The sequence below is a fragment of the Festucalex cinctus genome, chromosome 1, assembly GCF_051991245.1.
Source record: "Festucalex cinctus isolate MCC-2025b chromosome 1, RoL_Fcin_1.0, whole genome shotgun sequence".
Taxonomy (NCBI): Eukaryota; Metazoa; Chordata; class Actinopteri; order Syngnathiformes; family Syngnathidae; genus Festucalex; species Festucalex cinctus.
The window spans coordinates 11,052,477-11,076,517 of record NC_135411.1 but is presented as its reverse complement, the minus strand read 5'-3'; the positions used below and the strand labels follow the sequence as shown (position 1 = coordinate 11,076,517).

Here is a 24,041-nt window from a genome sequence, read left to right as displayed (position 1 = left end):
GATTCTAATAGTATGTACAGTATGACGTATTTGCACTTGAATTCATATTCCGCAAATGGAATATTACAGACATTGTGAAGAACATTTTTTTTATTTAATTAACTTACCCTTTAAAGAAAAATAGCTGAAAACATGAAGAGAATTTGTTTTTTTGTTTTTTTCCATTGAGAGATAAATGAAATGCTGTTCGAGTTGTTTTGTGCATTGTAAGTTAAAGTTAATTCAAGTTAAAATGCTTAATTATTGATTTCAATTTGAATCACAGTAGTCCTATTTTTAGAAAAATGCTTCAATGTGACCTTCACATGACGAAGGCGGCATCCTTCATATTGGTGTGCATGCGTGCAGCATATTTGGAGCGCGTCAGAGGGGGGCTGCTCGCATGGTGAATTATTGAACAGAATTGGTGGGCTCCTCTCAAGTGCGGATGAAATGAAGAGCGGGACGTCGTCTTCCTCCCTGGGCGCCAGCGGTGGCTCCCAGCATGCAACTCTGCACGCTGAATAATTCATGTTGGTAACTTTGGAGTGCAAAGGGAGCATCATCGGCACCTTTGGGGTTTGTCAACAACACACCGTATGGAAACTAAACTAATATATATATATATATATATATATATATATATATATGTATATATATGTATTATTTTTTTTGGTTAAAAAATATACCCTCCCCAGAGAACTTTTAGCCCTAAATTTTTTAATTTATTATTATTATTATTATTATTATTAATAAAGCCCTAACTATGGAAACGAGAATGAATTAAACGCTATACTGTAGTTTTTTTTGTTTTTTTTTGTTTGTTTTTTTGGGGGGGGGGGGGGAATAAATTGTTAGTCATTTTTTAAAATCTGATTTTTGCGTGTGTGGAAAAAAAAAAGCCAGAGGATTTAGGGATTATTTATTTTTTTACATCAAGCCCGAATAGCCAGATTTGTATTGTAAAGTCCTATTTTTATATTTTTTATTTTATTTTATTTTTTTTTAAGTTTCCTAAGTCGCATCACCCCCTCCCCCCCAAATTTTTTTAAATATATTTTTAAACGTTCTTATCAAATACTTTTTTCTTGAACTTTATTTTCCCCCGAAGAAATTTAAATAAATAAATAACTCATTACCATGACCCTAATTTAAACCTTTAATAACCCCAAATCCGTACCGTTAACCCTACCACAATTCTAACCCTTTTCATTCTTATTCTAATCTTAACCTACCTAAATCCTAATCCCGTATTATACGTCACATACAGTATTAGTGTGTATGTGTACCTAATAAAATGCCCCTGATGTTGCGTGATGTAAAGAGGATTTGACTTCCCAGATGCCATTTTTCTTATTCTTATTCCCCATGTGTGTCTGCTCCCGTTAAATCCTGTGTTGGGAACTGTAGGAATAATTGTAAATAATAAATTATATATTTGCTGCAATGAAGAACTGCTTATGCTTGCAATCAAGAATGCTTTGCTTTGCAGTCGCACTCACATTCACATAGCCTAGCCACCATATATGTTATCTTATCATACTTTTGCTGCAATGAAGAACTGCTTCTGCTTGCAATGAAGAATACTTTGCTCTGTTCCCACTCACATTCACATAGTCTGGCTATTTGAAGATGACTCAAAAAGCTGAAGAACCACAACATCTAACGCAGCAGAATGGTTCGAGCCAGTCTGCTGAGGTCGCCTGTTTTCTGTGAAGAAATTATTGTACTCAGTAATCTTCTACTCACATGCACAACACATAGACAAACAAGTACAGTGTGTTCCAACTATGCCTTGCATTTGCATTTTTAGGGTTGGAACACCCATGTAACTAGGGGCCTGGAAAAACCAAATAGAGAGGGTGAGGAGAGGAATCTTCAGAGATTGCAGGAGTGAATTGTATCAGTCAGTTCCTCTCCTCGCGAGCCCTGAACTGAGTGTCTTCTCTCCTTTTTGTGTCATGTTTAATAGATGTCAAACAGGTAACCCTGACAGGAACTAACACACAAATTTGGAAAGAAAGACACTCAGAGGCGGTGATCTTGTAAATACACATTCATGTTTAATGACATTAATCGACTCTATACATAAGACTATAGATTGTATCACGTAGATTCTTAATCTAAAACATTCTTTTTAAGTCCAACACATTCTGTTCAGACATACGATGAGCGTACAAAGACACACTGACATGTGCAGTCATCCACTATAGAAAAAACGCACAAGAAACAGTTCAATATAACAGTGACGAGCGCTCATCTTGTACGTGCACTAAAGTGCTAGTGTCATCATGCAAATATTAGACGGATAACTGCCTCGCACAGATGCATAAAGTCGTCATTCTCTTCACCCGTGTTTTCATTAAAAAAAAAAAAAAACTCGTAGAGTGAAAACCTTGAGGGTTGGGTTGGGGAAAATGACATCATACGTCTTCCACTTCACACCACAGAAGCGGAAGTTTTGTGCACAATTTTGGAACTGACGCAGTCTAACATTCGAGTGAGAAATTAATGTCCTAGCAAGGACAATCAGGGCCACACTCAAAAGAAAATATACAAATATGATAAAGCAAGAAAAATCAGATTCTTACATGAACTTTCAGTCGTCTTTTAAAAATAAAGTATTTATCAAGATTTTTTTTTTTCCAAAATGTTTTTCAACCAGTACTACATTTTCATGAAAATTGGATAAGTAAACATTTGTGAGGGGGAAAAAAAAAGGTCTTAAATTTGGAGAAAATATGTCCTATAAGATATGTATGAGCGAGAGAAATATAAAAACTAAAAATAGAGAAAACTTAAATTTAGAGAAAACAAGAAAAGAATGACTCGAGAAAGAGTTAGAAAAGGCAGATTTTTGGGGGGAGAGAATAACATTTGTTCATGAAAAAAAGGTTGTTTTTTTTTCTTCAAAATGAAGAAATTAATTTTTCCAAAGACAAAGTTGCATTTATCATTTATTTCTGAGAAAATAATGTTATGAAAAACCATTGCATTTTTTTTTCCTATAAGAGAAATTTTGGTCTGATATTTCCAATAGAAAAAAAAAATACTTTTCAGGAGGCCTTTTTTTTTTTTTTTTTTTTTAAGAAATAAAAATCTATTAAGTGGAAAGAAGTAAACCTTCTGGATGTAAAAAAAAAAAAGTATTAAAGTACTACATTCACAGAAAAATAAAATTAAGAATAAAACAAATCTTCAAATCAGGTTTTCCTCAGTAAAGTAGGCAAAACATTTCTTGACACAAAAAAAATAAATCTGAAATTTGGGGAAAATAAGTCCTAATTTTCAATACTTTTTTAAAATTGAATATTTCTAAAGAAAAACAAAAGATGGGTTTAAAAAAATTATTTCCCTCAAAATTTTCCCAAATTAAGATTTTTTTTAAAGAAATAAGATCCCTCTTAAAAAAAAAATCTATATATTAAAACTTTTTTCATCAACATATTAGGCTATTAAGTTTTTTTTTTTTCCTTTCTTGATTTGACTGTTATAACATTCTGAATTTAGTATCGTAGTAAAATGTATTTTTCTTTTCAGTGTGGCCATAACATTACTATGTTGCATGAATTGGAAGTGAGACATAATATAACATTCAAGTAAAAAAAAAAAAAAAAAGTCTAGAGACACATCGTGTACTTATGGACAAAAGATGAAGTTGAGTGTGAAGAGGCACCTAATATGAAAATGCATTTGTGATGATTTGTAATACTTTGACATGATTACAGTACATTTCAAAAAGTTGTGTTATTTCCCCCCCGAGGGGTCAGCTGGTGTTTCTCAGGTGACCAATGAGCTTCTTAGTTTCATTTTGGGGAGCGAATGAATGAGGGGATGACGTCAAAGAGGTAGAAGACGAGGGTCACGCCGGCGCGTCGCCTTCCGGGGCATTCGTGCGCCGTCCCGGTGGCGGGAAGGTGAACCTCCTCCCGGATGCCGAGGTGGGTGGCGGCGAGAGGTTGGCCCAACGAGATGGGGGGCGGCGGTTGGCCGGTCGGGCCGGTCGCAGGAAACAGGAGTCCAAAGGTGGAGCCACAGGAGAGCGAGGGAGGTCCTATCAATGACAAACAGTTTCTCAATGTATTCCGTCCGTGTGTTGTTAGTTGATCTGGGAGGGAAAACTTTGAAAGCTTGCTTGGACCGCCACAAACCATGCAACCAACATTCAGTAAAATCCACAAACGTGATCCACGACGGGAAACAAACCCCCCTTAAAACACCTTTAGGGCCTTTTCCTCCAATTATGTTTGTCCAATAAATAAAAATGATTCTTCTAAAATCTAACCAAAGGCCTGTGATGTGTCTTAAGATGGAGTTTTCCACTTTTAAGTGTTGAGTTAAATGATGACAGATAAGATGTCGCATACTGCCCATGGTCTGGAACTGGAAGAGGACGTGTGAGGGTAAATGGAAATAAAATAAAGACGTTAATTGAAAAAAACAAAATACTTGAAGTAGAGCACGTCACAACCTGTCATGAAATGTGTGATAAACACCCCAAAGCACATTTGGAATGTTTTGAACACATGAAGCTTTAAAGGACCATACTGGCTGGCACCCTTTTCCTCATAGAAATTATTGGTTGTGTGGTGTGTTGAGCTTCAGGGGGCGCTACAACAACAACAATTCATTGACATGATGTGGAAATTAATACCACAGTATGATTTTTGGGAGGATTTTATGTGTTTGTTTTTTTTGTTTTTTTTTAAGGGATACTTGACTCATTGGACAATTTTCAGCGATGAAAACTTAATATTTTGTCCAAAATGAATTTGATAACTTCATTATTTTTCATATACAATGAATACCTTTAAAAAGTCATTTTTTCTACTTGCTGTCGACTGATGATGACATCACCTGTGCTGAGGAAGTAGGTAACGGCCAATCATGGCTTACCTGTTTTCTGGGTTTGGTCAGTAAACTGAGCCATGGTCGTTACTTTTTAAAGTACTAATTGTACATGAAAAATAATGAAATTAGCACATTAATTATAGACAAAATATAAACTTTTTACTGCTGAAAATGGCCCAATGAGTCAAGTATTCCTTTAATAAAGAAAAAATATTGTTATATTATATTTTCTAGAATTACATGAAGTCATATTTTTCAAAGGGGAGTAATATTTTTTCCAAAGAGGTAATTTATCTCAAAATATTTTCAGCATGAAAAAAAAATCTTTTTCAATAATTATTTTTATTTTTGTTTCATTGGAAAAAGGAGAAAATGTCAAACTTTTAACCCAAAAAACAAAATCTTACAAAAATAAAATTCCCATTCTATCTTTCATATTTCATATTTTTTAAATATTCCCAGTAAAAAAAATGTTGTTCTGATTTTTTTTTTCTCCAAAAAAGGTGAATTACGTAATTGAAAAATGTATTTATTTCCAAGGAAAAAATAGCAGTCTTAAAATGGCCGATAAATGTAAAAGAGTATTTCTTTGAAAAAAAAAAAGTTTCATATATATATATATATATATATATATATATATATATATATATATATATATATATATATATATATATATATATATATATATCACCTTTATTTTTGGTTTAAAAAGTTATTTTTTATTGAGGAAAATTGAAGTTTTACAACTATTTACCTGGAATAAAGTATTTTTACAAGAATCAAATCTGAATGATTTTTAATCAATGAGCTGTCAATCAGCAAAATGTAAAATGGCATTGACCGTTGGTGACGATCACTCTGATTGGCTGTTAGCAAGCGAACCAGTGCATGAGATAGAAGTAGACTAAAAGCAAAGAAAAAGGCATGTACTAAATAAAGCTCAGCAAAACTGCCTGTTTTACTTAGATTTGTTCCTGTTTGTATTCTAAGTGTGTTGGCCAAGGTTCTGGATGTGTGTATTTTATTTTATTTTATGAATCCCTGACTGTGGATGATACTATTAACAAATTCTCAGCCATGTGCATTGTGGATCCAAAGCAGACCTCACAATCTTTGAGTTGTGAAGTTAACAGTGGCGCATGTGTGTCCATTTTATGGCCACCGCTTAGTGAGTCGTATTATCACATTAGCCACCCCACTGAAAAACGTGTTTCTGCCTCTGTCAATAGAGAAAGATCATTTGAGATACACGTTTCGCATCACCAGCGTGTTCACAGAATGAATTAAACGCTATACTGTAGTTTTGATCTGAACTCATTCACTGCCGCCAGCCCAGTAAAAAAATATTTTTGACGTCAATAGCCGTCAATGGCAGTGAAGGTATTAATTTAGACACGTCGCGACCCTTTTAGATATCGTTATGGCAGCAAAATAGCACCGCATGGTCCTTTAAAGGGGGACTGATGGTACACGTGAACTTTGCCATCATTTTGCCTGTGGCCCTGTGAAGCATGCGTTCAAATGACAGACAGGTTGACGAGTGACTGAGGAGGATGACGTTCCATGTGGCTCGGAGGAGGAGGAGGAGGAACTTACATCGTGGAGACTTTTTACAGTCCCCATGGAGTTGTTAGTATGACAGAGTGCTTCTGGAGCAAACAGGGGAGTAGAGGGCGGGACAGACAAACCAGGAAAGGTTAAAGTTGAGGAAGAAGAGGAGAGGATGACCTGGGAATATAAACAGGAAGTGCTGGCGGAGGTACGACCAACCGCCATGTTGGGTAAAGGCAAATTGCGACACTGTAAAAGAGTCATGTTAGGAAGAGCACGATAATAGACAAACGTGTTCAATGCATAACTCGGTGACTCTCCATCAAGAGTTTCATCGAAGAAACACGGGGCACTGAAAGATGACCCGTCAGGCTTCCCATTCTGTCTCCCCCTTCGGTCATTGTTGTTTTCATGTTTCTTGGATGGTTGTGACTGGAGGAATTGTCCATTTAGGGATGAATAAAGTAAACTTTAGGGTCATTTGATCCTTTTCCAAGGGTTGTACAAGGACCACTTCCTAGTGATTTTGTTCTTTTGCTATCGAAATTGAGCCTTGAATACGTCACAGTAAATTCTGTAGTGTAAATTTGACTCTATTAGTCACATTTGACTACGTAGATACGGACCAAATAGGCTCAGTTGTAGAGTAAACTAAGATTTGCATTAGGATGAGAGTAAAATAAATAAAATAAAACTCACTCAAGGGTTAAGGGGTCGAACTCGTGACCTTCAACTTGGGAGACTGCCACACTACCACCTGAGCTATGCCCCTCCCACTGTTTGCTTATCTCCAAGAGATCAAAGACATCATTTTTGGTCTCTTAGAGTTAGGAAGATTCCATGGAATTATGCAATCAGCTGCAGCTGACACGAGCGATATACAAACAGAAACCAGGCGCTGCGTGGCTCACAGGGTAGATGGGCTGTCTCCCAAGTTGATTGATGTGAGTTCGTTCCCCCAACCCTTGAGTCACTTTTATTTTTTTCCAGTTCTTTATTTTACTTTCCCCAGGTGTAAATATTACTCTAAAACTGAGTCTATTTGGTCCTGATCTAAATAGAGTCAAATTGACTACAGAATTTACTGTGTAGATAGAAGATACTGATGCGTGAAATATTTTAGTTATTTGTGTTTTGTGTGTGAGAGGCAAAGTTTGATTTCCCGCCCTAAAGCACAAAGTCACAAACTCTTGATGATGAAGTGTCCGTAATTATTACCCCAATCCCCCCCACCCGTGAAGATTGATTCTTGTTAAGAGGATTATCTGCAACTTTACCAAAATAATCTTCAGATAATCCTGAATTACGATGAATCGTTATGCTCATTTGTAAGCATGATCCCTTTCATATCTTCTCTGAGCTGACACATTCATTTGGTCAGAAGAAGTTCTCGCATTCCAATAAAGTGAGAGTTAAATCCCAGCAAAGTTCATGGAAATGGTGGTCCTGAAACATGAGAACCCTTAGAAGAATCTCTACCTTCTCAAATGTAACTGGGAGAAGGTGGAGGTCATTGTGACCAGGGCTGGACTGGCTATCTGGTATACAGGGCAGATGCCTGGTGGGCCGGCGTCTTTTGGTGCCGATGCAGTGCTTTTTAATTATTATTTTCCTCCATTTTACCCCAAGAGACTGGCCCACAATTTGAGAGACTAGTCCATTAATCCGTTTCGAATATAGACAACAAACTAAACCAATATCAGTCAACATCAGCGCCAGAACTGCGTTAGGCAGGGGTGGTCAGGAGTTGGGCAGCTAATTTTAGCTAGCTAACTATGATGTAAGCCACTTCATGACGCAAGCTGCAGAGGCTCTCTATAACTTCCCAACTAACAACCCAGGATAATCTTAGCTCCTCCCTGACATACAAAGATTGCTTCTCAGTCCCGATACTGTACACTTCAACATACTTCCTTGACACCAATTCCTATGTTAAGAATCAATACGATGTCTGTTTACCTCCATGCATCCAGGCTGTGCTCTCTCTGGGTCGGCCATCTTGCTTCCAACTCCTCCTGCCTGCATCCTCCTCTCGTCCTGCAGTTTTTTATTGAGGATGCGGGCTGCGTTCTCGGCCAGCGTGTAACCCGGGGGCGCCGACAGGTCCTGGCGAATGCTCACCACCTCGGCGTTCCGGTCCCCCTGCGTCTCCACTATCAGCTGCACGGGGCTGGGGGAGCGGCCCCTGGCACTCCTGGGGTCGGGGCTGGGGTCAGTGGCAGCTGCGGGACGGGAGCGACTGGGGGACTTGTTGAATTTCTGCATGGTGTCAAAGACGACGGGCGTGTGGTCGATGATGTTGAAGAGGCTGGAGAGACCGTCGTTGATGGTGGTGTGGACCGGACTGTCCCGCGTGGTGGTGGAGCGCGCCCACGCCGATTCGCTGTTACCCTTTTGGGGGGTTGTAGGGGTGGCGGCGCGGCTGGTGTTGGGTATCTCCGCCTTGTTGGATGAGGACATCTTGCGTTGAAGTTTGGGCGAGCCGTACTTTGGCGAGCAGCAGGGCCGCTCAAACTTACTCTGGATGACCGGCGAGTACTGGACCTTTCTGGTATTCCGCGACGGGGACGAAATGGGTGTGCCGCCCCCTTTCGGGGTGAGGCAGCGGTGGGGGCTGCTGGTCAAGTTCCTCAGCAGGTCCGTCTGCAGACCGACGCTGATGGTCTGCGTGGTCTGAGTGCCTCTCGTGGTAAAGCCGTTGGTTTGGCAGGCCGTGTCACGGACCACGGGCCCAGGCGGGGAGCGGATGGCGTTCCTCACTGAAATGGCCACCTCCTTCATGTCATCGCTCATATTCCGAGAGAGCTGGAGCTCCAGTGAGGAGGCGTACCCCACCGTGGGGCAAATGGGGGACTGGTTCGGAGAAGTCCTTAATCCCCCGGCTTCCAGAAGGCCACACGGCCACCTCCCACTGGTGAATACCTCATCTGACCCACTGGCCGCCTCCCCGTCACCTCTCACCTTGGTCCCCTTTGCGTAAAGGAGCTCTGACTCCGACTCTGGCCCAGGTCTGGTGGGGCTGTGGAGGATGTGGACCCCATAGGCATCTTCTCCCACACCTGCCCGACTGTTAATTGTGCTGGTGGTGGTCAGGCTGGCGCTGGTGGTGAGGATCCAGGAGGGTGGTTGGAAGGACTCAATAACCGGTTCAACTCCCCGCGTCTCTGAGGTTTTATCGGTCCATGCATCGCAAGCAGGGCCGAGGCCGGCAGCCGCGGACGTCGAGAAGTCCCAGCCCTTATTGTTGAACTCCTCGATGTACTTGAGGTCATCGGGCGAAAGAGGCGGGGTGACGTCGTCTTGGCCTCGCTCGCCGTGGCGCGTCTTGTCAGGAAGAAACGGTGAGCTGTCCATCAGACGCTGGAAGTCGCTCATGGAGCATACGGACTTGGCTCTGGATGGAATACACACAAAAATAAATCAAAAACATTTGAATAGTCTTACATTTCCATTTGGGTCACCAACGTGCATACACTTAACTCTTTGACCGCCAAAAACGTTTAATAACGATTAGTAAAATCACGACGTATGCTGCCATAAACGTAAAATGACGTCAACTAAGTTTTTTATTTTTATTTTTTTTCTCAGTGCAACGTCTAAGTGCAGCGCTGCCTGGTCAATGGGTTGTGGACTCAAAAACACTAACAATGGTCAGCAGATGGAAGCATTGTATCTTTTTTTTTTCATGAATGATCAAAGCCTTTGTTATATCAAAGTTTTTTTGTTTGTTTTTTTCGATAAAGTGTGGCAGTAAAAGAGTTATGATGGATTTCCACCATAAATAGGGTTGATCTTAAATGATGTCACGTTTTCCTCATTAATATGCATGAGTCGGACAAAATAACAGCATAGGACACACGCGTAAACATTTTGGAAGAGAACAACATCCTAGGCATGAAATTTCAACATGGTTCAATCGACAAACACACTTTGGAACAGCTTAAACGGTGGTTGACATGCAGAGACCTCAAAGTGGACGGAAAGAAAGCAGTTTTCGTAGGAAGGTAAGATTTATTGAATGACCGTTGCTGCCACTCCGGTGTGGTCTGGTCTAGATGACTACTAATATCGTGTTGGTCGCTAATTTTCACAAAAATGAAACACATTGAAGTCACGATTTTCATTTCAAGATTTCAAGCCGACCTTTGGGCTATTACTTCTGTCTACTGTCTAATCACTTTTGTTAAAGTGACATGGTGACACAGTGACCACTCTAGTAGCTAGCATGTTGTAGCAGGCAGCTAACAAGTCTAACGCTGAGAAAGCAGACGATAAACATCCCTTTAGTCGGATTTTCAGCTGCAGGCCCGTTTCCACTGACGAAATGTAGAGAGCACATATAGGTGTCTTGGGTGACATTTTTCACGTAAATCACTACTGTTTTATATGCTTTGAGCCAGCGTAGACATTCCTCTGGAAACTCCCTTATTCGATCCCAGTCACAACATCGCCAATCACATAGCGGCAGACATCAAAGCAGCAGAGGTTTGTTGTATTTATTTATCTCTTTATTCACTACTTATTTATTCACTGATGTAAAATGTATTAACTTGTAAAAAAAAAAAAATTAGTTCTGTATTCGAACTTCAAAATGTTTGCTTTTGTTCTTGTTTACTGCAAAACTGATGTTTATGTACAGCACTTTGTATACAGGGACGCCTGTTCTTAAAGCGCTTTATAAATAAAGTTGAGTTGAGTTGAGTAATAATACGTCTGTTAAGTCTATTTATGGTGCAATAGGGAGTCAGTTCACATGTTTTGCCTCGTACGAAAAAACTCCCTCAGTCGCCTGCCTGTGTTTTTTGTCCAAAAATCAACTGGCGCTGTTCTAAAAATAGTAGTTTGGGGCGTAATTGTAAACTGCCCTATTCAAAGAACTTCTTGACTCTAGTAGTCCGTTACTGGACCCCTGGACATACTGGTACTACCAACCTAGTAGAGTCTTCTAAATTACCCCAAAATTTAAATGCACTGTAAATCATCTTGTGGGGTTACTTCCTGTTTACATTATGTGTGAATGTGGCAGCCACAAGCTCACCTGAGCAAACTACCGCCAGCCATGTCTTCATCAGGGTTCAACTCCGGAGCTCCTTCTCTCTCGGAAAGCACATTGAGGGCCTGCGGGACAAAAATCGTCATAACTAACCATCCATTCATTTTCTAAACTTGACTCTCGGCCCTTCGGAATTCTCAAGGCTGCGGAGACCCTAGTCCAAATCCTGGAATTGTGCCACTTAGAGATACACAAACATAACATAGCTAATCGCAGGACAAATTCACACCTATGGCCATTGAGTGGACATTGAGGACAATCTCCAAAGCTGCGCACTTTACCTCCTTCATACAGGGGAACCTCTTCTCGCTCTCCAGCCTGCAAGGCGGGGGCACCTCCAGACTGGCGAGGGGATCCAGAGAAAGCGCATCCAGGAAGGGGCTCTCCGTCGGGCTTCTCAGCCGCACGGCGGCAGCCCCTCCTCCTTGCTCTGCCAGCACGGCGTCCGAGTCGGAGAGGGAACGGAAGGGCGGCACCAGGATGGGTGCTGGAGACCGTGGGGAACGCGGGGAACGTGGGGAACGCGGGGAGCGGGCACCAGTGCATGAGGAGCTGTCCTCGAGACCCTCGCCTCGCCGGCAGTTCAGCTCCCTCTGCAGCTGACATGGGGACAAAAGTATTGGAACTCTTTGTGAATAATAATAATTTGTTTCCTGTTATGTTTCTTAATAATTGTAATATATATATGAGTTAAGCGAAAATTCCTATAACGCCACTAATTTTTTAACGCGCGATTAATGAGCCCTCCTTACTTGGGAAGCGTGTACTGGGGGAATTCCAGTCACACCGCAGCAGACACGTAAATGTCAAAATTTAGCAGTAATACATTTAATAATAATGCATATATTTGTGGAGACTGGGGTCAAGTTGTATTTTACAATTTTAAAAATGTGCAGAATTTCACAAGTTACTTCATGTTAAAGATGAGATAGCTCTTGATATGAAAAGAAAAATGAACTGAGTCTTAAAATGCAATTATGCCATCTAGTGGCAGAAAAAAATACCTCAACACAAATCAATATCATACTAATTTTTTGCCGTCCAGTTCATCTTCTTAATTTTACTCAATTTTATGAATTATTCTGAAATTACTGTATCAGTTATTAAAAGATGCCGCCATATATCTATTAGTTTAACATTTTTTCCACTTTTATATTAATCAAACTATGAAAACTTAGAAAAAATATTTCATTGTACATTTAGAACAAATATAAAATTTGAGATTAATCGTAAGTTAACTGCTGAAGTAATGTGATTAATTATGATTTTTAAAAAAATGTATTGCCTGACACCCCTAATATATTTTTTACATTAATTTTGCTTTTTACTTGAAACTGAAAAAGTACTCTTCCTGTCACCAACATTCAACATGAAACACTAATGCCACCTAATGGCAGAAATATTACCTCTTGTATCTTTTTAACTTCAAATAAATTACTATAAAATTACTCTATCAATTAACTAAAAGATACAACCATATTTGTATTAAGTAAACATATTTGTCCACTTTACCAGGAGTAAACTTTGGGGGAAAAAAAATAGCTAAATGACTCCTAACCCTCTCCATCTTGTGGTGGAGCTCGCGGGTGCCGCCATCCCACTCCTGCCTCTGCCGCTCGAAATGCTCCAGCAGCTCGGCCCTCTCGCGGCTCCATCGCTTCTCGCCGTGCTGCAGCCGCCAGCGGAGGTCCAACGAGGTGTTGTGGCTTTCGGCCAGCAGGCGCCGGTGCTCCTCACGCTCCTGCTTCAGGGCCCACTCGGGGTCCCGGGATGACGTTTCGCCTTCGCCACCCTGGGCCTGGCCTCGCGTTCTTCCTCGTGCCTCCTCCTCCACCTGCACGACACGCGCGGGTATTACTCAGCTGTTGCCCCCGTTCAGCTGCCGGCAGATTGTGATACGTGTAATACAGGCACGACTTGAACAGGCTTTTACTGGTGTGCGATGCTGCAAATTTTGGTGTCGATTCGATACCAAGTAAATAGAGGGCCAGTATCGCCAATATCGATACTTTTTGAAAATTATAGTATACAATTTAAAAAAAAAATGAAGATAGTTGTATCATTGAATTGCTTATTCACAATCAAATTTCAACTTTTAAGTGTTTTTCTGTTGTTTTTCAAAAGACAAAATTGGGACAAAGTTAATTGATAAATAGAAAATAATTTATCCATTCCAATCATGACAACATATTTTTTTGAAAGTTCTTAAACAAAATGCACAAAGTGATCATAAGAAAAGAAATTTAAACAAATACTTTATCATATACTGTTCAGAAACTACAAACACAAAATCTAACTAAAAATGCTGCCTTCATCACTTGTTTTTCAACCTAAATAAACAAGATGTTAAAGATTATCATGCAACAAGTGAAAAACAAATATGAAACATAAAACATACCAAAAATATATTTTTCAAGTACAATACTGTATGTGTTCATGCAATCTACTACAAAGATGAGATGCTAAGTCACGTGATGGGACGTGATTGAAACACACTACTGTGATATGCCCGTTATCCGTTTGACCAAACCGCAGCAGTGCATAAACGAGCCAAACTGAAACTAAATTACTAGATCGATATTTCAGTGCCAGTATCGATCCAATATTGATACTGACTTGATATCAATAATATAGATTAGGGATGTTCGATACCATTTTTTTCAGACCGATACCGATACTCAGACCCTCAGTACTCACCGGTTACCGATACCAACTGCCGATACCAGTAGTACATTTTGACAAATAAAAAAAATCACTAAAAGATATTTTTAAACAAATATATTTCCTTTAATTTAGACCAAAAAAAACAGCACAGTCACTCTTCAATAGTCTTAACGCTCAAAATAAAACACAAAAATGCTCTTTTAGTTCAAGATTCACAATTTTGAAGTATTTCCAAACCAGTGAAGTTTTGGTGAAAAACTGCTGCAAGCTAGCGCCAGTTACAGGCAAGGAGGACTCACTTAACGTCTTCCTCCTTTGCTATCGGTCGCTTGTACTCGTCTGCGTCACGAGTACTCGAGTACTTGAAAAAAGGCTGGTATCGGCCCGATACCGATACCTGGTATCGGTACTCGCCCATCCCTAATATAGATATTTGGATCGATTCGCCCACCTCTAATGTTTCTATAAAGTACAATATTATAGTGTGCTATTTTTTTCACTATCAAAATAAACATCACAACAAATTTTGCTGTTTTTCTTTTTTTTGGGGGGGGGGGGTCAGTATATTAATTTGCCATTTCCAATCAGTTTTGTTTTGAGTTACGAGCATGGGCACAGAACAAAGCAAAGTCGTATCTCAAGGCATCACTGTACTCCTTAATTGTCATACCTTAAGTCTCTCTCCTAGCGCTGACTATGAAACTGTTAATGTTGTGCAGACCAGCACGCCAGAGAGCAGATGCTACTCGAGCGAGCTAAGTCAATTAGCTCCCACGGAGGCGCTCGTTGACCTCGCCGTGGCTCCGTGGAAGGATACGGAGTGTGCAAAACCATGCAGATTAAAAGTGAGCCTGGACGGATAATCGCCCTCCTAAAATCCCTCAGGGAAAAAAAAAAAAAAAAACCTGCTTAATTGGTTCCCACTGCTGCGTGTTATCACACAATCTCTGAGGGATATTTGTGTTTTTGTTTTTTTTACTTGATGTAGTATAAATAAAGAGTTGACTAAATAATAATAATATTATAATCTAATAAATAATAATAAATAATCTGCACAATAAAACAATAATGTAGCTTAATAAAATAAGGTCAATACGTTTTTTAATCATAAATATTAGTTAAAAAATATCATTATCATTAAGTCATTTATTTTTCATACCTTAATTCTGAATGGATATCCCAGTAATTACACTCTGAGAGAACGAATGACAACATGTTCACTATCGCCTCGTCGCATTCGGTTCCTTTAAGGTCGAGCCCGGCCGAGCGGCCATCTGCACGTACCTGAGCGAGCTGGCGCTTCATCTCAGCCCATTTCACCTCCCAGGTGGCTTTGTCGTTGGCGTAGGCCTGCTGCAGTTGGCAGCGCCGCGCCTCTTCCTCGCGTAGCTCCTCCCGAAACTGCTCAAGCAGGCTACGCAGCGCCTGTAGCATTCGCCGGTTCTCCCCAAACTGCAAACATGTTGGGTGTCAGTCAATTTTAAATAAAACAGCGTACATGGAATTTTTAAAGAACATTTTAAATGGTCGTGTATATTTAAAAAGAAGCACAAAAACATTACAAATTTAATTTTTGCAATAAAAACATATGTAATTGAAATTAGTTTTATTTTTTTAGACTACACCATGAGCGGATTAAAAAATAAAAAACTTGCTTATTATAATTCTTAAAAAAATAAAATAAAATAGCCACATTGTTCCATCCTGTCCTGCTTGTGTGTGAATTCTAGATTTTTATTTCACATTATTATTATCCATACACTGGTTCGGTCCAAGATCCAGTCTCTATGGGATTACCTGTTGCTGGTACTGCAGGTGCCCATCGGGCGACACTGATGGGACAGCAGACCCCTCACCCTCCATCTGCTGCATCATCCCTCCTAGCTCGGAGACACCCTCCAACTTCTCCACCTGCATGGATGAATAAATACCATAAAAAATGTTCACAACATCCTAATGATCCTGTCAAATAGTGCATACAGACCAGCAGCCTAGAAAATGTGGCTCTCCTTTGTGAGGACATCACAGTAAGTAGCCTACAATGTTTCTTTAAATAAAAGTTAGTCATATCCAAAATTAACTATTTCCATTGAAATGAACGGAAAGGCCATTAATCAGTTCCAGCCTTCCCCTAAAACAACAATAATTCAATAAATTTATAATATTGTACTCGATATATAAATAAACATGACGTGACTTTAATAAAGCATTCAGTAATGAAATAAATAAATAGAATTAAAAAAAAGAATTGAACGGTATTTGTCAAACTGCATCTCTTGAATGGCCATTTTGCTGCTCTTTTTGGTGTGCCCACCTTGGCCACCTGGGAGCAGTGTAGACACACGGAAATACTTGTTCAATGATACGTCGACGTCTTCTTAAACACCTCTCAGCTTATGTCAGTTTTTCTTCACAGAGAATACAGAAACTTGACTGTGAGTACTGTTATATATTGAATTTCTACATTGTGTGCAAGTCGTTGTTTGAAGGATTACAACACCGCAACATAGACGCTAATTAGCGTTAGCATTAAGCTAGCGGACTAATAGGCTAAGGCAGGCTACTGTTTTTAAAAGGCTAAATTGTTTTTAGTGGAATTCATCTTTATTTCATGATTAGTTTGACAGTAAAGTTCATCAGGAAGTAACATTAAATTATATGAAGAATATTTTGTTTGTTTTTGAAGAATTGTTCACTATTTGCCAAAGTGTGTATTGTGAAGTGAGTTGTGTTCACTTTCCAAACCAAACGACAGTCTCAAAAAACTTGTAAGTCAAGTCACTCCTATCTCAAGGCAACACTGTACAGGAAACGTATGAAATCTAAATCTCACCTACAAATGATCAGTCTCATATACCCGTTTAAAAAGTCAAATGTAACCCTTAAGCAACGAAGGCTTGCCACCCCAGATTGAGATGCTCACTAAACTAGGGTCTCATGAGATATGCTGACAACAAACAGTTCCTGCAGCAACACTTCCTGCCACATAAATTTCCAGGTGGTTCGCCACTCGCCTCAGGCTGCGCGCCATCACCGGGCGACGCGCCCTCCCTGCTTCCGAGCCTCCAACGCGCCAGGATGGACTTGAGCTTCATGTAGAAGATAGCCGTGTTGCGTCGGAAGAGGCGAACTTCTTGCTGCAGGGCAGCTCGCTCCTGAGCCCAGCAAGCTTCCGGACCCTGGAGGAGGCCCGGCAGCTCCAGACGCGGGCGCTGGAGCTCCGGATGTGAACGCTCATCCTCCTGTGAAAACAAAGAGACCGGAGACGAATGAAATAAATATTGCATGTCAACATATAGGTAGGCATTTTATAACTTGATGGAAGGTGTGGGAATGCATTTTTGCAGAAAAAATGCTCGCAGTCTACACTAATTAAGTTAAGTAAAAGTGGAGTTTAAAACAAAAGAATCCATCCATACAAGTCAACTGGAATGCTGCTTGTTGCCAAAGACAAAAGGTTAATGGATTAGGGCTAACAGGTAATGGCTAACTGCTAATGGCTCTACATGATGTAAGATCATGATCTCGATACTGCTCAGGAAAGAGTTTATAGTCTAGTCTGACAGACTGTACATGCCTCAGTAGGTACTGCTGTTTTGGTTAGCAACTGAGTGCAAATGGGCTCTTCATTGCCAGCGTGTAAACTGAGGCAAACTGGTAACAACAACGGAACATAAAAGTGGAGGTACACAATCCCGCAGAACAGCCACAACCCAGAGTCTACTGACTGACGCTAATGGTGTTGTTGTTTTGGTTAGCAACAGAGTTCAAATGACATCATTTGTTAAGTCTTCAATACTCATGTGTGAAGTGAGACAGAATGGCACTGCGGAGCGACCTTATGCTAGAGTCTACTGAAGCTAATTATGATGCTGTTTTGGTTAGCAACAGAGTTGAAATGGGCTACATTTAACTCTTTAATGTCAGTGTGTATATTAATTATGTATAATTATAAATATTTTTTTTTCCATGTTGCTAAGGTTCATACCTGAGGCAGCGAGACGACTGGAGCGTCCCGTTCGTCCATCGCGACTCTCATCCGTCGTTCGTGATCCGGACGAAGCGGGATGTCGAGAGCAGGTGCATCCCGCAGCTGCGTGCAACAAAAGTGAGATGTTAATTTGATGTGTGACTAAGCCCACTATTGAGAAAGGCCTTCAACTCTCCTGTTATATTGTGTGTTAAATTGATCTGTTTTAAATATTTCAAATTTTTGAAGACACATAATTTGAACATTTTTACTGTAATTTAACACAAACAGTGCGGATATGCCTTTCTTATTTTGAGGGTGCACAACTGTCAACACGCAGCAGATCACAGTGACTCATGAACATTTTTTGGTGTACCGAAGAAAAATGTAACGGGAGAGTTAAGGATAGTGTTTGGTTTGATTTTGAAGTTCGGGAATGTCACATTTCGAGCTGGCTTGTCGGTCAAATGGCCACACAAACACAGCGTTAATCCCGCCTCGTTCCCTCTCAACCTCTGGGATTACAGAAGGGGCACACGCAGATGTGCTGTAATTGTTACATCACATTCAACCTATTGTATTCTAAAGTGAACTCACATCATGAAAAGGTGATTTAACTTTTGATGAAAAAAGTTGAGCCAAGTCATGAAGTTTTTAGATCGCTTGAAGCGGGAAAGCAAGCAAAGTGAGGGGTGGTAGAGGGCAGTGGGTCTTGAAAAGTGTACCTGAGTCACTAGCTGAACTGAAATAAGCATCATATGTCAAAATGTGTAATCCAGTGTTCAGAAATATATTTTTAACATGTAAGTAATATTCTTTCTTTTTCTTTTTTTTTTTTTTTAAATGTATACAGTACTTTCATATTAATAAGGCCACATTATTAGTTGCCATATTTGAACATGTTCTCAGGTTTATGTTATTTACTTAGCTGTAGAGAATATGAAACATCTATTAGTGGTCTGACATTTATGGGGGGTACAATATTACAAAGTACTATTTTCCTTATTAAAAAAAAAAACAACCCATGACAATTTTTTGTTTTTTTGTTGGGGGGCTGGAACGGATTTTAATGGCACTTTACATTAATTTCAATGGGGAAAAACGACTCCAATTATGTGTATTTTGAGTTATGAGTATGGTTATGGACCAAATTAAACTAGTAAGGCACATTATGTGTATAGATTTTATATAAATTAATGATGACTTAATAAGAATATACAATATATGCAAATATATAATCATATTGTTGCTGTTGCTCAAATTTTTGTGATTTTTTTTAAAACTTGTGATTTGTAGTACTATTTTTCAAACAAAAATGTATTCTTCGTGATGTATTTTATTTTTGTATTTTGTATTTATTAGTTACAGTGGAACCCCGCTATTTGTGGGGGACATGGACTGGGCTGGCCTGTGACTAGGAAATTGCATGAATAACTGACGTAACATGTGCGTACCAGTGCCACTCCACCCACTGCCCAAAAAAAGATTTAAAAATACCGAAAAAATACTATTCCGTAGGTGCCAAACCTCAACATTGAAGGGAAAAAAATATTTAAATGGAAAATATAATATAATTTATATTTTTTGACAATATTTTCCCATCAATGTATGATGATACAGTAGTTTATTAGAAAAAAAATAAACTTTTATCAAAATATGTTTTTAAATACTATACATTTTTGTGGAGAAAAACTTTTTTTAATGAGATTTTGTGGGTTATTGAGGGAAATAATAATAGCAGTCCAAGTGCCCACATAGTCCAACAAGTAGAAGAGGAGTGTTAGAGGAGGGAGAGGGAGACAGGTAACGGGTGGGCGTCACTGACCTCTGCTCTTAAAACCAGGGGTCTGTGGTACCTAGTGAGTCCCGCAGCACCGCCCCTGCTCTGGTTGTGCGGCTCCACACCACGCTCCTGTCCTACGCGCCACTCCAGCTCATCCCTCTGACCGGACTGTGAGTGAGGAGGGGTGGGTGGGGGTTCGGGAAGTGGACATAGGAGGGTATGGAGGGGGTGGTGAAGGAGATTGTGGTGATGTGGCAGGTGGACAAAAAAAGACAAGAGGACAACAAAGCGGGTGAGGAAGAAAGACCGCGAGCAGGACACAGAAAGAAAAAACAGTGAATGGCTGATGAATAACAGCAAAAATGGGGCATGGTCGGGGTTAACTAATAAGACAACAGACTACAGTAGAAAAAAGAGCGCAAAGAGGAAGACCAACTTAAAGATGACGGCGTATGACAGAGATGAGAAGAGGACAAGAATGAGGATGAACAAAATGGCGGGCTGGAACATCTGAAGGGGGAAGGGGTGGGTTGAGAAGGAGGGGAGATTTAAGGTGGTTTGGGGGTGGAAAGAATGCAAAAGACTTGTTATGAAGCGCATGCAATGACGGACACGTGAGTCCAAACCAAAGCAGCGGGCTTGAGAAGTAACCATGGCAAAAAAAAAGGTGCAGTGCGACAAGTGAGCCCGCCAATAGAGGTGATCAGGAACAAAATGGCCGCTCAACATGCTCGCAAGTTGTACAAAGCAGGGAGATAGTTAGCATCAAAGTCAGCTTATTTTGTAGGCTTCAATTTAATGTGCTAGCATGGTATTAGTCACCCAAATGATGAAAACATCCTTTCTTCTTCCTTCACAAACTTCCCTTCCCAATTTTTCTGTTACTTAACTATTTAGTGAAGGACTCACCATTTGAATCATCATTTGCACCTATTCACACATTTCTGTGCTCTGTCTGTAGCATCCTAAACACCCTGCTTTTTAGTAGCTAGCGTAGGCCACATGGGCTGGACGGCTTGATAGTGAACAGTAGCGGTAGTGAACGGAAGATTCCAGTAGTGGGCAAGTGACAGGCATGCAGAAAGGAAGGTGGTAAACTTCTCAAGATGATGCAAAGAAAGTTCTGGATCGCTATTAGCAGGTGGAAGTTAACAGCTGTTCAGTTGGTAACAAGCAGATGCTCAAAATAAGGGGCAATTAGTACCAAACTAAATGTAGTGATTTGCAGTATACACCAGTGTTCACAAGGTTGGGCTCATTTACATTGTCTTTGTGACCGCAAACCTTTTAATGTAATGTATTGAAAAAAAAATGAGTATCCATGTATCAAATATAGAATGAAACAGCCAATAGCAAAGTAGTGATTTGTGATATATTTACGGGTTCCAAGTACAGTATACATGCCAGCGTCCTGACTTGTAAAATGAGTTTGAAATGCTCTTAAAGTGTTTGGGGATCATAGTTTGTGATATATTTTGGTTTAAACTTTTAAAACGGGCATTTCTAAACATTGTAGAGAAACCTTGAGTGGATGTCAGAGATGGTACAGTCCTGTTGAACCTGTAAGTAGGCTTGATAGCTGACAAACGAATCAACCCTACTTTTTTTTTTTTTTTTTCACTTTGAGGAATTCATTTAAATCATTTTCTATTTTTAGGTTTCATTCACTATGGAGTTATTACACCTGCCCATTAAGCAAAATCCCACTTTTATCATAGTATGCTATCTTCCTTGAACCAGGAAGTAACCTCCAAGCTAACATACATAGCAAAAAGAAAAAAAGAAAATTTCACTTTAGAGGACTTTTGTCTCCAGATAGAGTCACAATAAAATTGTCCCCCTCTGCAGAAGGAGACAGTGGTAGAGTCCTCCATCTTTATGTGTTTCTCCATGAATCAGAAAGTAGCCTGATAGCTAACAAGTACACAGAAAAGCGCTGATCCATGACTTAATTTCCTCTTTTTGACCAAGTCAAAATGAAAACCTTCACCGAAAAGAAAGGTAGCGTCCTATGCCCATGAATCAGGAAGTAGTCTGCAAGCCAACAGAGGGACAAGAATACACAAAGAATCTCCATTGACTCCACGACTGATGGAATAGTACCCTCACACACCCCCTCTAACACTAGAAGACAAATGATAGTCATACGTCCTTACATCATTCTCTATGAACCAGGACGCAGCCTGTGAGCTAAGAAACAGAATATTCCAATTACTTTCCATTTGTTTAGGGGTTTGCCATCTCTTGTCATTTGACTCATAACGGAATTGTTTCCCTTCGCCCAAGGAACAAAAACGGTGCCGTCCCACTGTCCTTTTCGAACAAGGAAGTGTCCTGCTAAGATATAATTTGACAAACAAGCAAACAAATATGGTGAGATCTCGCCCCACTTTTGTTCAATCATGATGGAGTTAAGGCCGACTGAAGGCCTGATTGCTTTAAACTTGTGAGAGCAGCAAGTGCAGAATCCACCCAACTCCACCGGGACACAGCCAGTGAGCTCTGCAGGAAGAGGAGGACGAGGAGTGGGAGGGGATGAAGGCAGCTTCCTTTCTCGGCCTGGGCGGTTGGAGAACATTCCAGAAAGCCGACAAGCTCCCTTCATCATGCAACCCTGCATTAGAGCCTTTTTGTTTGCCGACACACAACATGATGTTTGTCTCCTTGGTGACAACGTACAAACACAAAACATTGACGCCCATTAAGAGCCACAGAGATAAGAGGCGGGCCTTTTCAGAAGCCATCCACCATGCAGTCAAGTTAAAAGACGGTTGGACCGCGGCCAAGTGGCAAGGCAGTGCGTGCGGGCGGCAAGCGAGGCGGCGCTCTATGGGGAGCATGTGCATGGAGATGTAGATGGCAATGTGGCGGCGGCAGGACGTGATGGCGGCAGGGAGGATGGGCAGCGGTGCCAGCGTGGTAGAGCTGGGTGGCTCCCGACAGGCATCGAAACATGATTCTTCTAAAGCAGGCTTCCGCAATCCTGATCCTCAAGGGTCGGAGTCCTTCAGGTTTTAGATGTTTCTGTCCTCCAACACAACTGATTCTAAAGTTTCTGTCCTCAAACACATTTGATTTTAAAGATTAGGATTGTTATCAGGCTTCTGTTAATGAGCCGATTATATGAATCAGGTGTGTTTGGAGGATGGAAAGTTCGGAAACATCTAAAATCTGAAGGGTGCCGGCCCTATAGGACCAAGATTAGGGAAGCCTGTTCTAAGACTTCAAACCTAATTGAACGGGCCGAATGGCAAATCCTTGAAATGATCAAAGTTTGAAACAATGCTACTCTCACATTAGATGGCGTAGACAAAAAAAAAAAAAAAGTGATCAATTTTACGTCCCATCTGTCTAGGACAGTGGTTCTCAACCTTTGTCCTCGAGTACCCCTATCCAACCTGTTTTCCATGTCTCCCACAGCCATCACAGGTGTTTCAAACGATCAGCTAATCAGCAAGCTCTGCATGAAGCCTGATAACAATCCCCAGCTGTGTTGGTTGAGGGAGACGTGGAAAACAGGCTGGATAGGGGTACTCGAAGACCGGGGTTGAGAACCAGTGATCTAGGATACCTAATTTTGATTGGAGCTCATTTGGGTCTACCTAGTAGAGTTCACCGTTAGGGCTCATTTAGGCCAATTTCTTTGTAGGAATTTCCAAAATGGCTTGGAACCAAAATGTCTGACTTCCTTTTCAATTATATGGCAAAAGACCTTGAGACTTTTTTGCGCAACCTGTTATGATAGACATGCCTACCTTCCCATTTGTGTCCGTTAAACTACTGGTACTGTGATACATTCTTTACTAGGTGCTTGCAAAAATTGATTAGTTTTTCAGGTATGTTAAGGCCCCCCAAAAGGTGATTAATTCATCAGATTCTCACCACCTGGCTAAGAGCTCTTTTCCCAACAAGCAGTGCAGAACGTCTGTTTGGAATGGTCTGCATTTTTTTTGGTGTTGCCCTTGTTAAGTGTTCCAAAATATCTGACACATACCATCCCTCTTCTCAGCACACTTTTGTTGGAGTACCACGTCAATCGGAGACAAGAAGCAACGGCGTTCGTACCGTGTTAACGGGTATGTTCGCAGATCACACCACAACACACCTTATTCTTCCTTGTTGTACTATGGTGTCACACTGTTTACATTACAAACTCAATAATTGCCATTCTGCAAATGCAAGCATGATCA

At 40.5% G+C, this 24,041-nt stretch overlaps 1 protein-coding gene and 1 long non-coding RNA gene across 5 annotated transcripts in view; one reads left to right on the top strand and one right to left on the bottom strand.

Annotated features, from left to right (window-relative positions):
• Positions 1-2,020: 2,020 nt before the first annotated feature.
• Positions 2,021-24,041, bottom strand: part of mtcl1 (microtubule crosslinking factor 1) — a 45,897-nt gene continuing 23,876 nt past the window's right edge. Inside the window, exons 6-16 of one of the 4 annotated variants that reach the window (XM_077515756.1) lie at positions 19,894-20,019; positions 18,087-18,191; positions 17,113-17,340; positions 15,896-16,009; positions 15,383-15,550; positions 12,993-13,268; positions 11,716-12,033; positions 11,420-11,499; positions 8,341-9,775; positions 6,427-6,479; positions 3,886-4,033 (exon numbers count right to left, since the gene is read on the bottom strand). In XM_077515756.1, the coding sequence (XP_077371882.1) occupies positions 6,441-6,479; positions 8,341-9,775; positions 11,420-11,499; positions 11,716-12,033; positions 12,993-13,268; positions 15,383-15,550; positions 15,896-16,009; positions 17,113-17,340; positions 18,087-18,191; positions 19,894-20,019 (2,889 nt within the window). In that variant the 3' untranslated portion in view covers positions 3,886-4,033; positions 6,427-6,440. Of the gene's footprint in view, positions 4,034-6,426; positions 6,480-8,340; positions 9,776-11,419; positions 11,500-11,715; positions 12,034-12,992; positions 13,269-15,382; positions 15,551-15,895; positions 16,010-17,112; positions 17,341-18,086; positions 18,192-19,893; positions 20,020-24,041 lie in introns of all 4 variants that reach the window. The other 3 variants (XM_077515763.1, XM_077515740.1, XM_077515750.1) reach the window with 3 other exon arrangements.
• On the top strand, positions 16,425-18,567 carry LOC144015631 (uncharacterized). Its single transcript, XR_013282776.1, has 3 exons — positions 16,425-16,533; positions 17,097-17,397; positions 18,079-18,567. It is a non-coding gene; the product is annotated as an uncharacterized LOC144015631 (long non-coding RNA).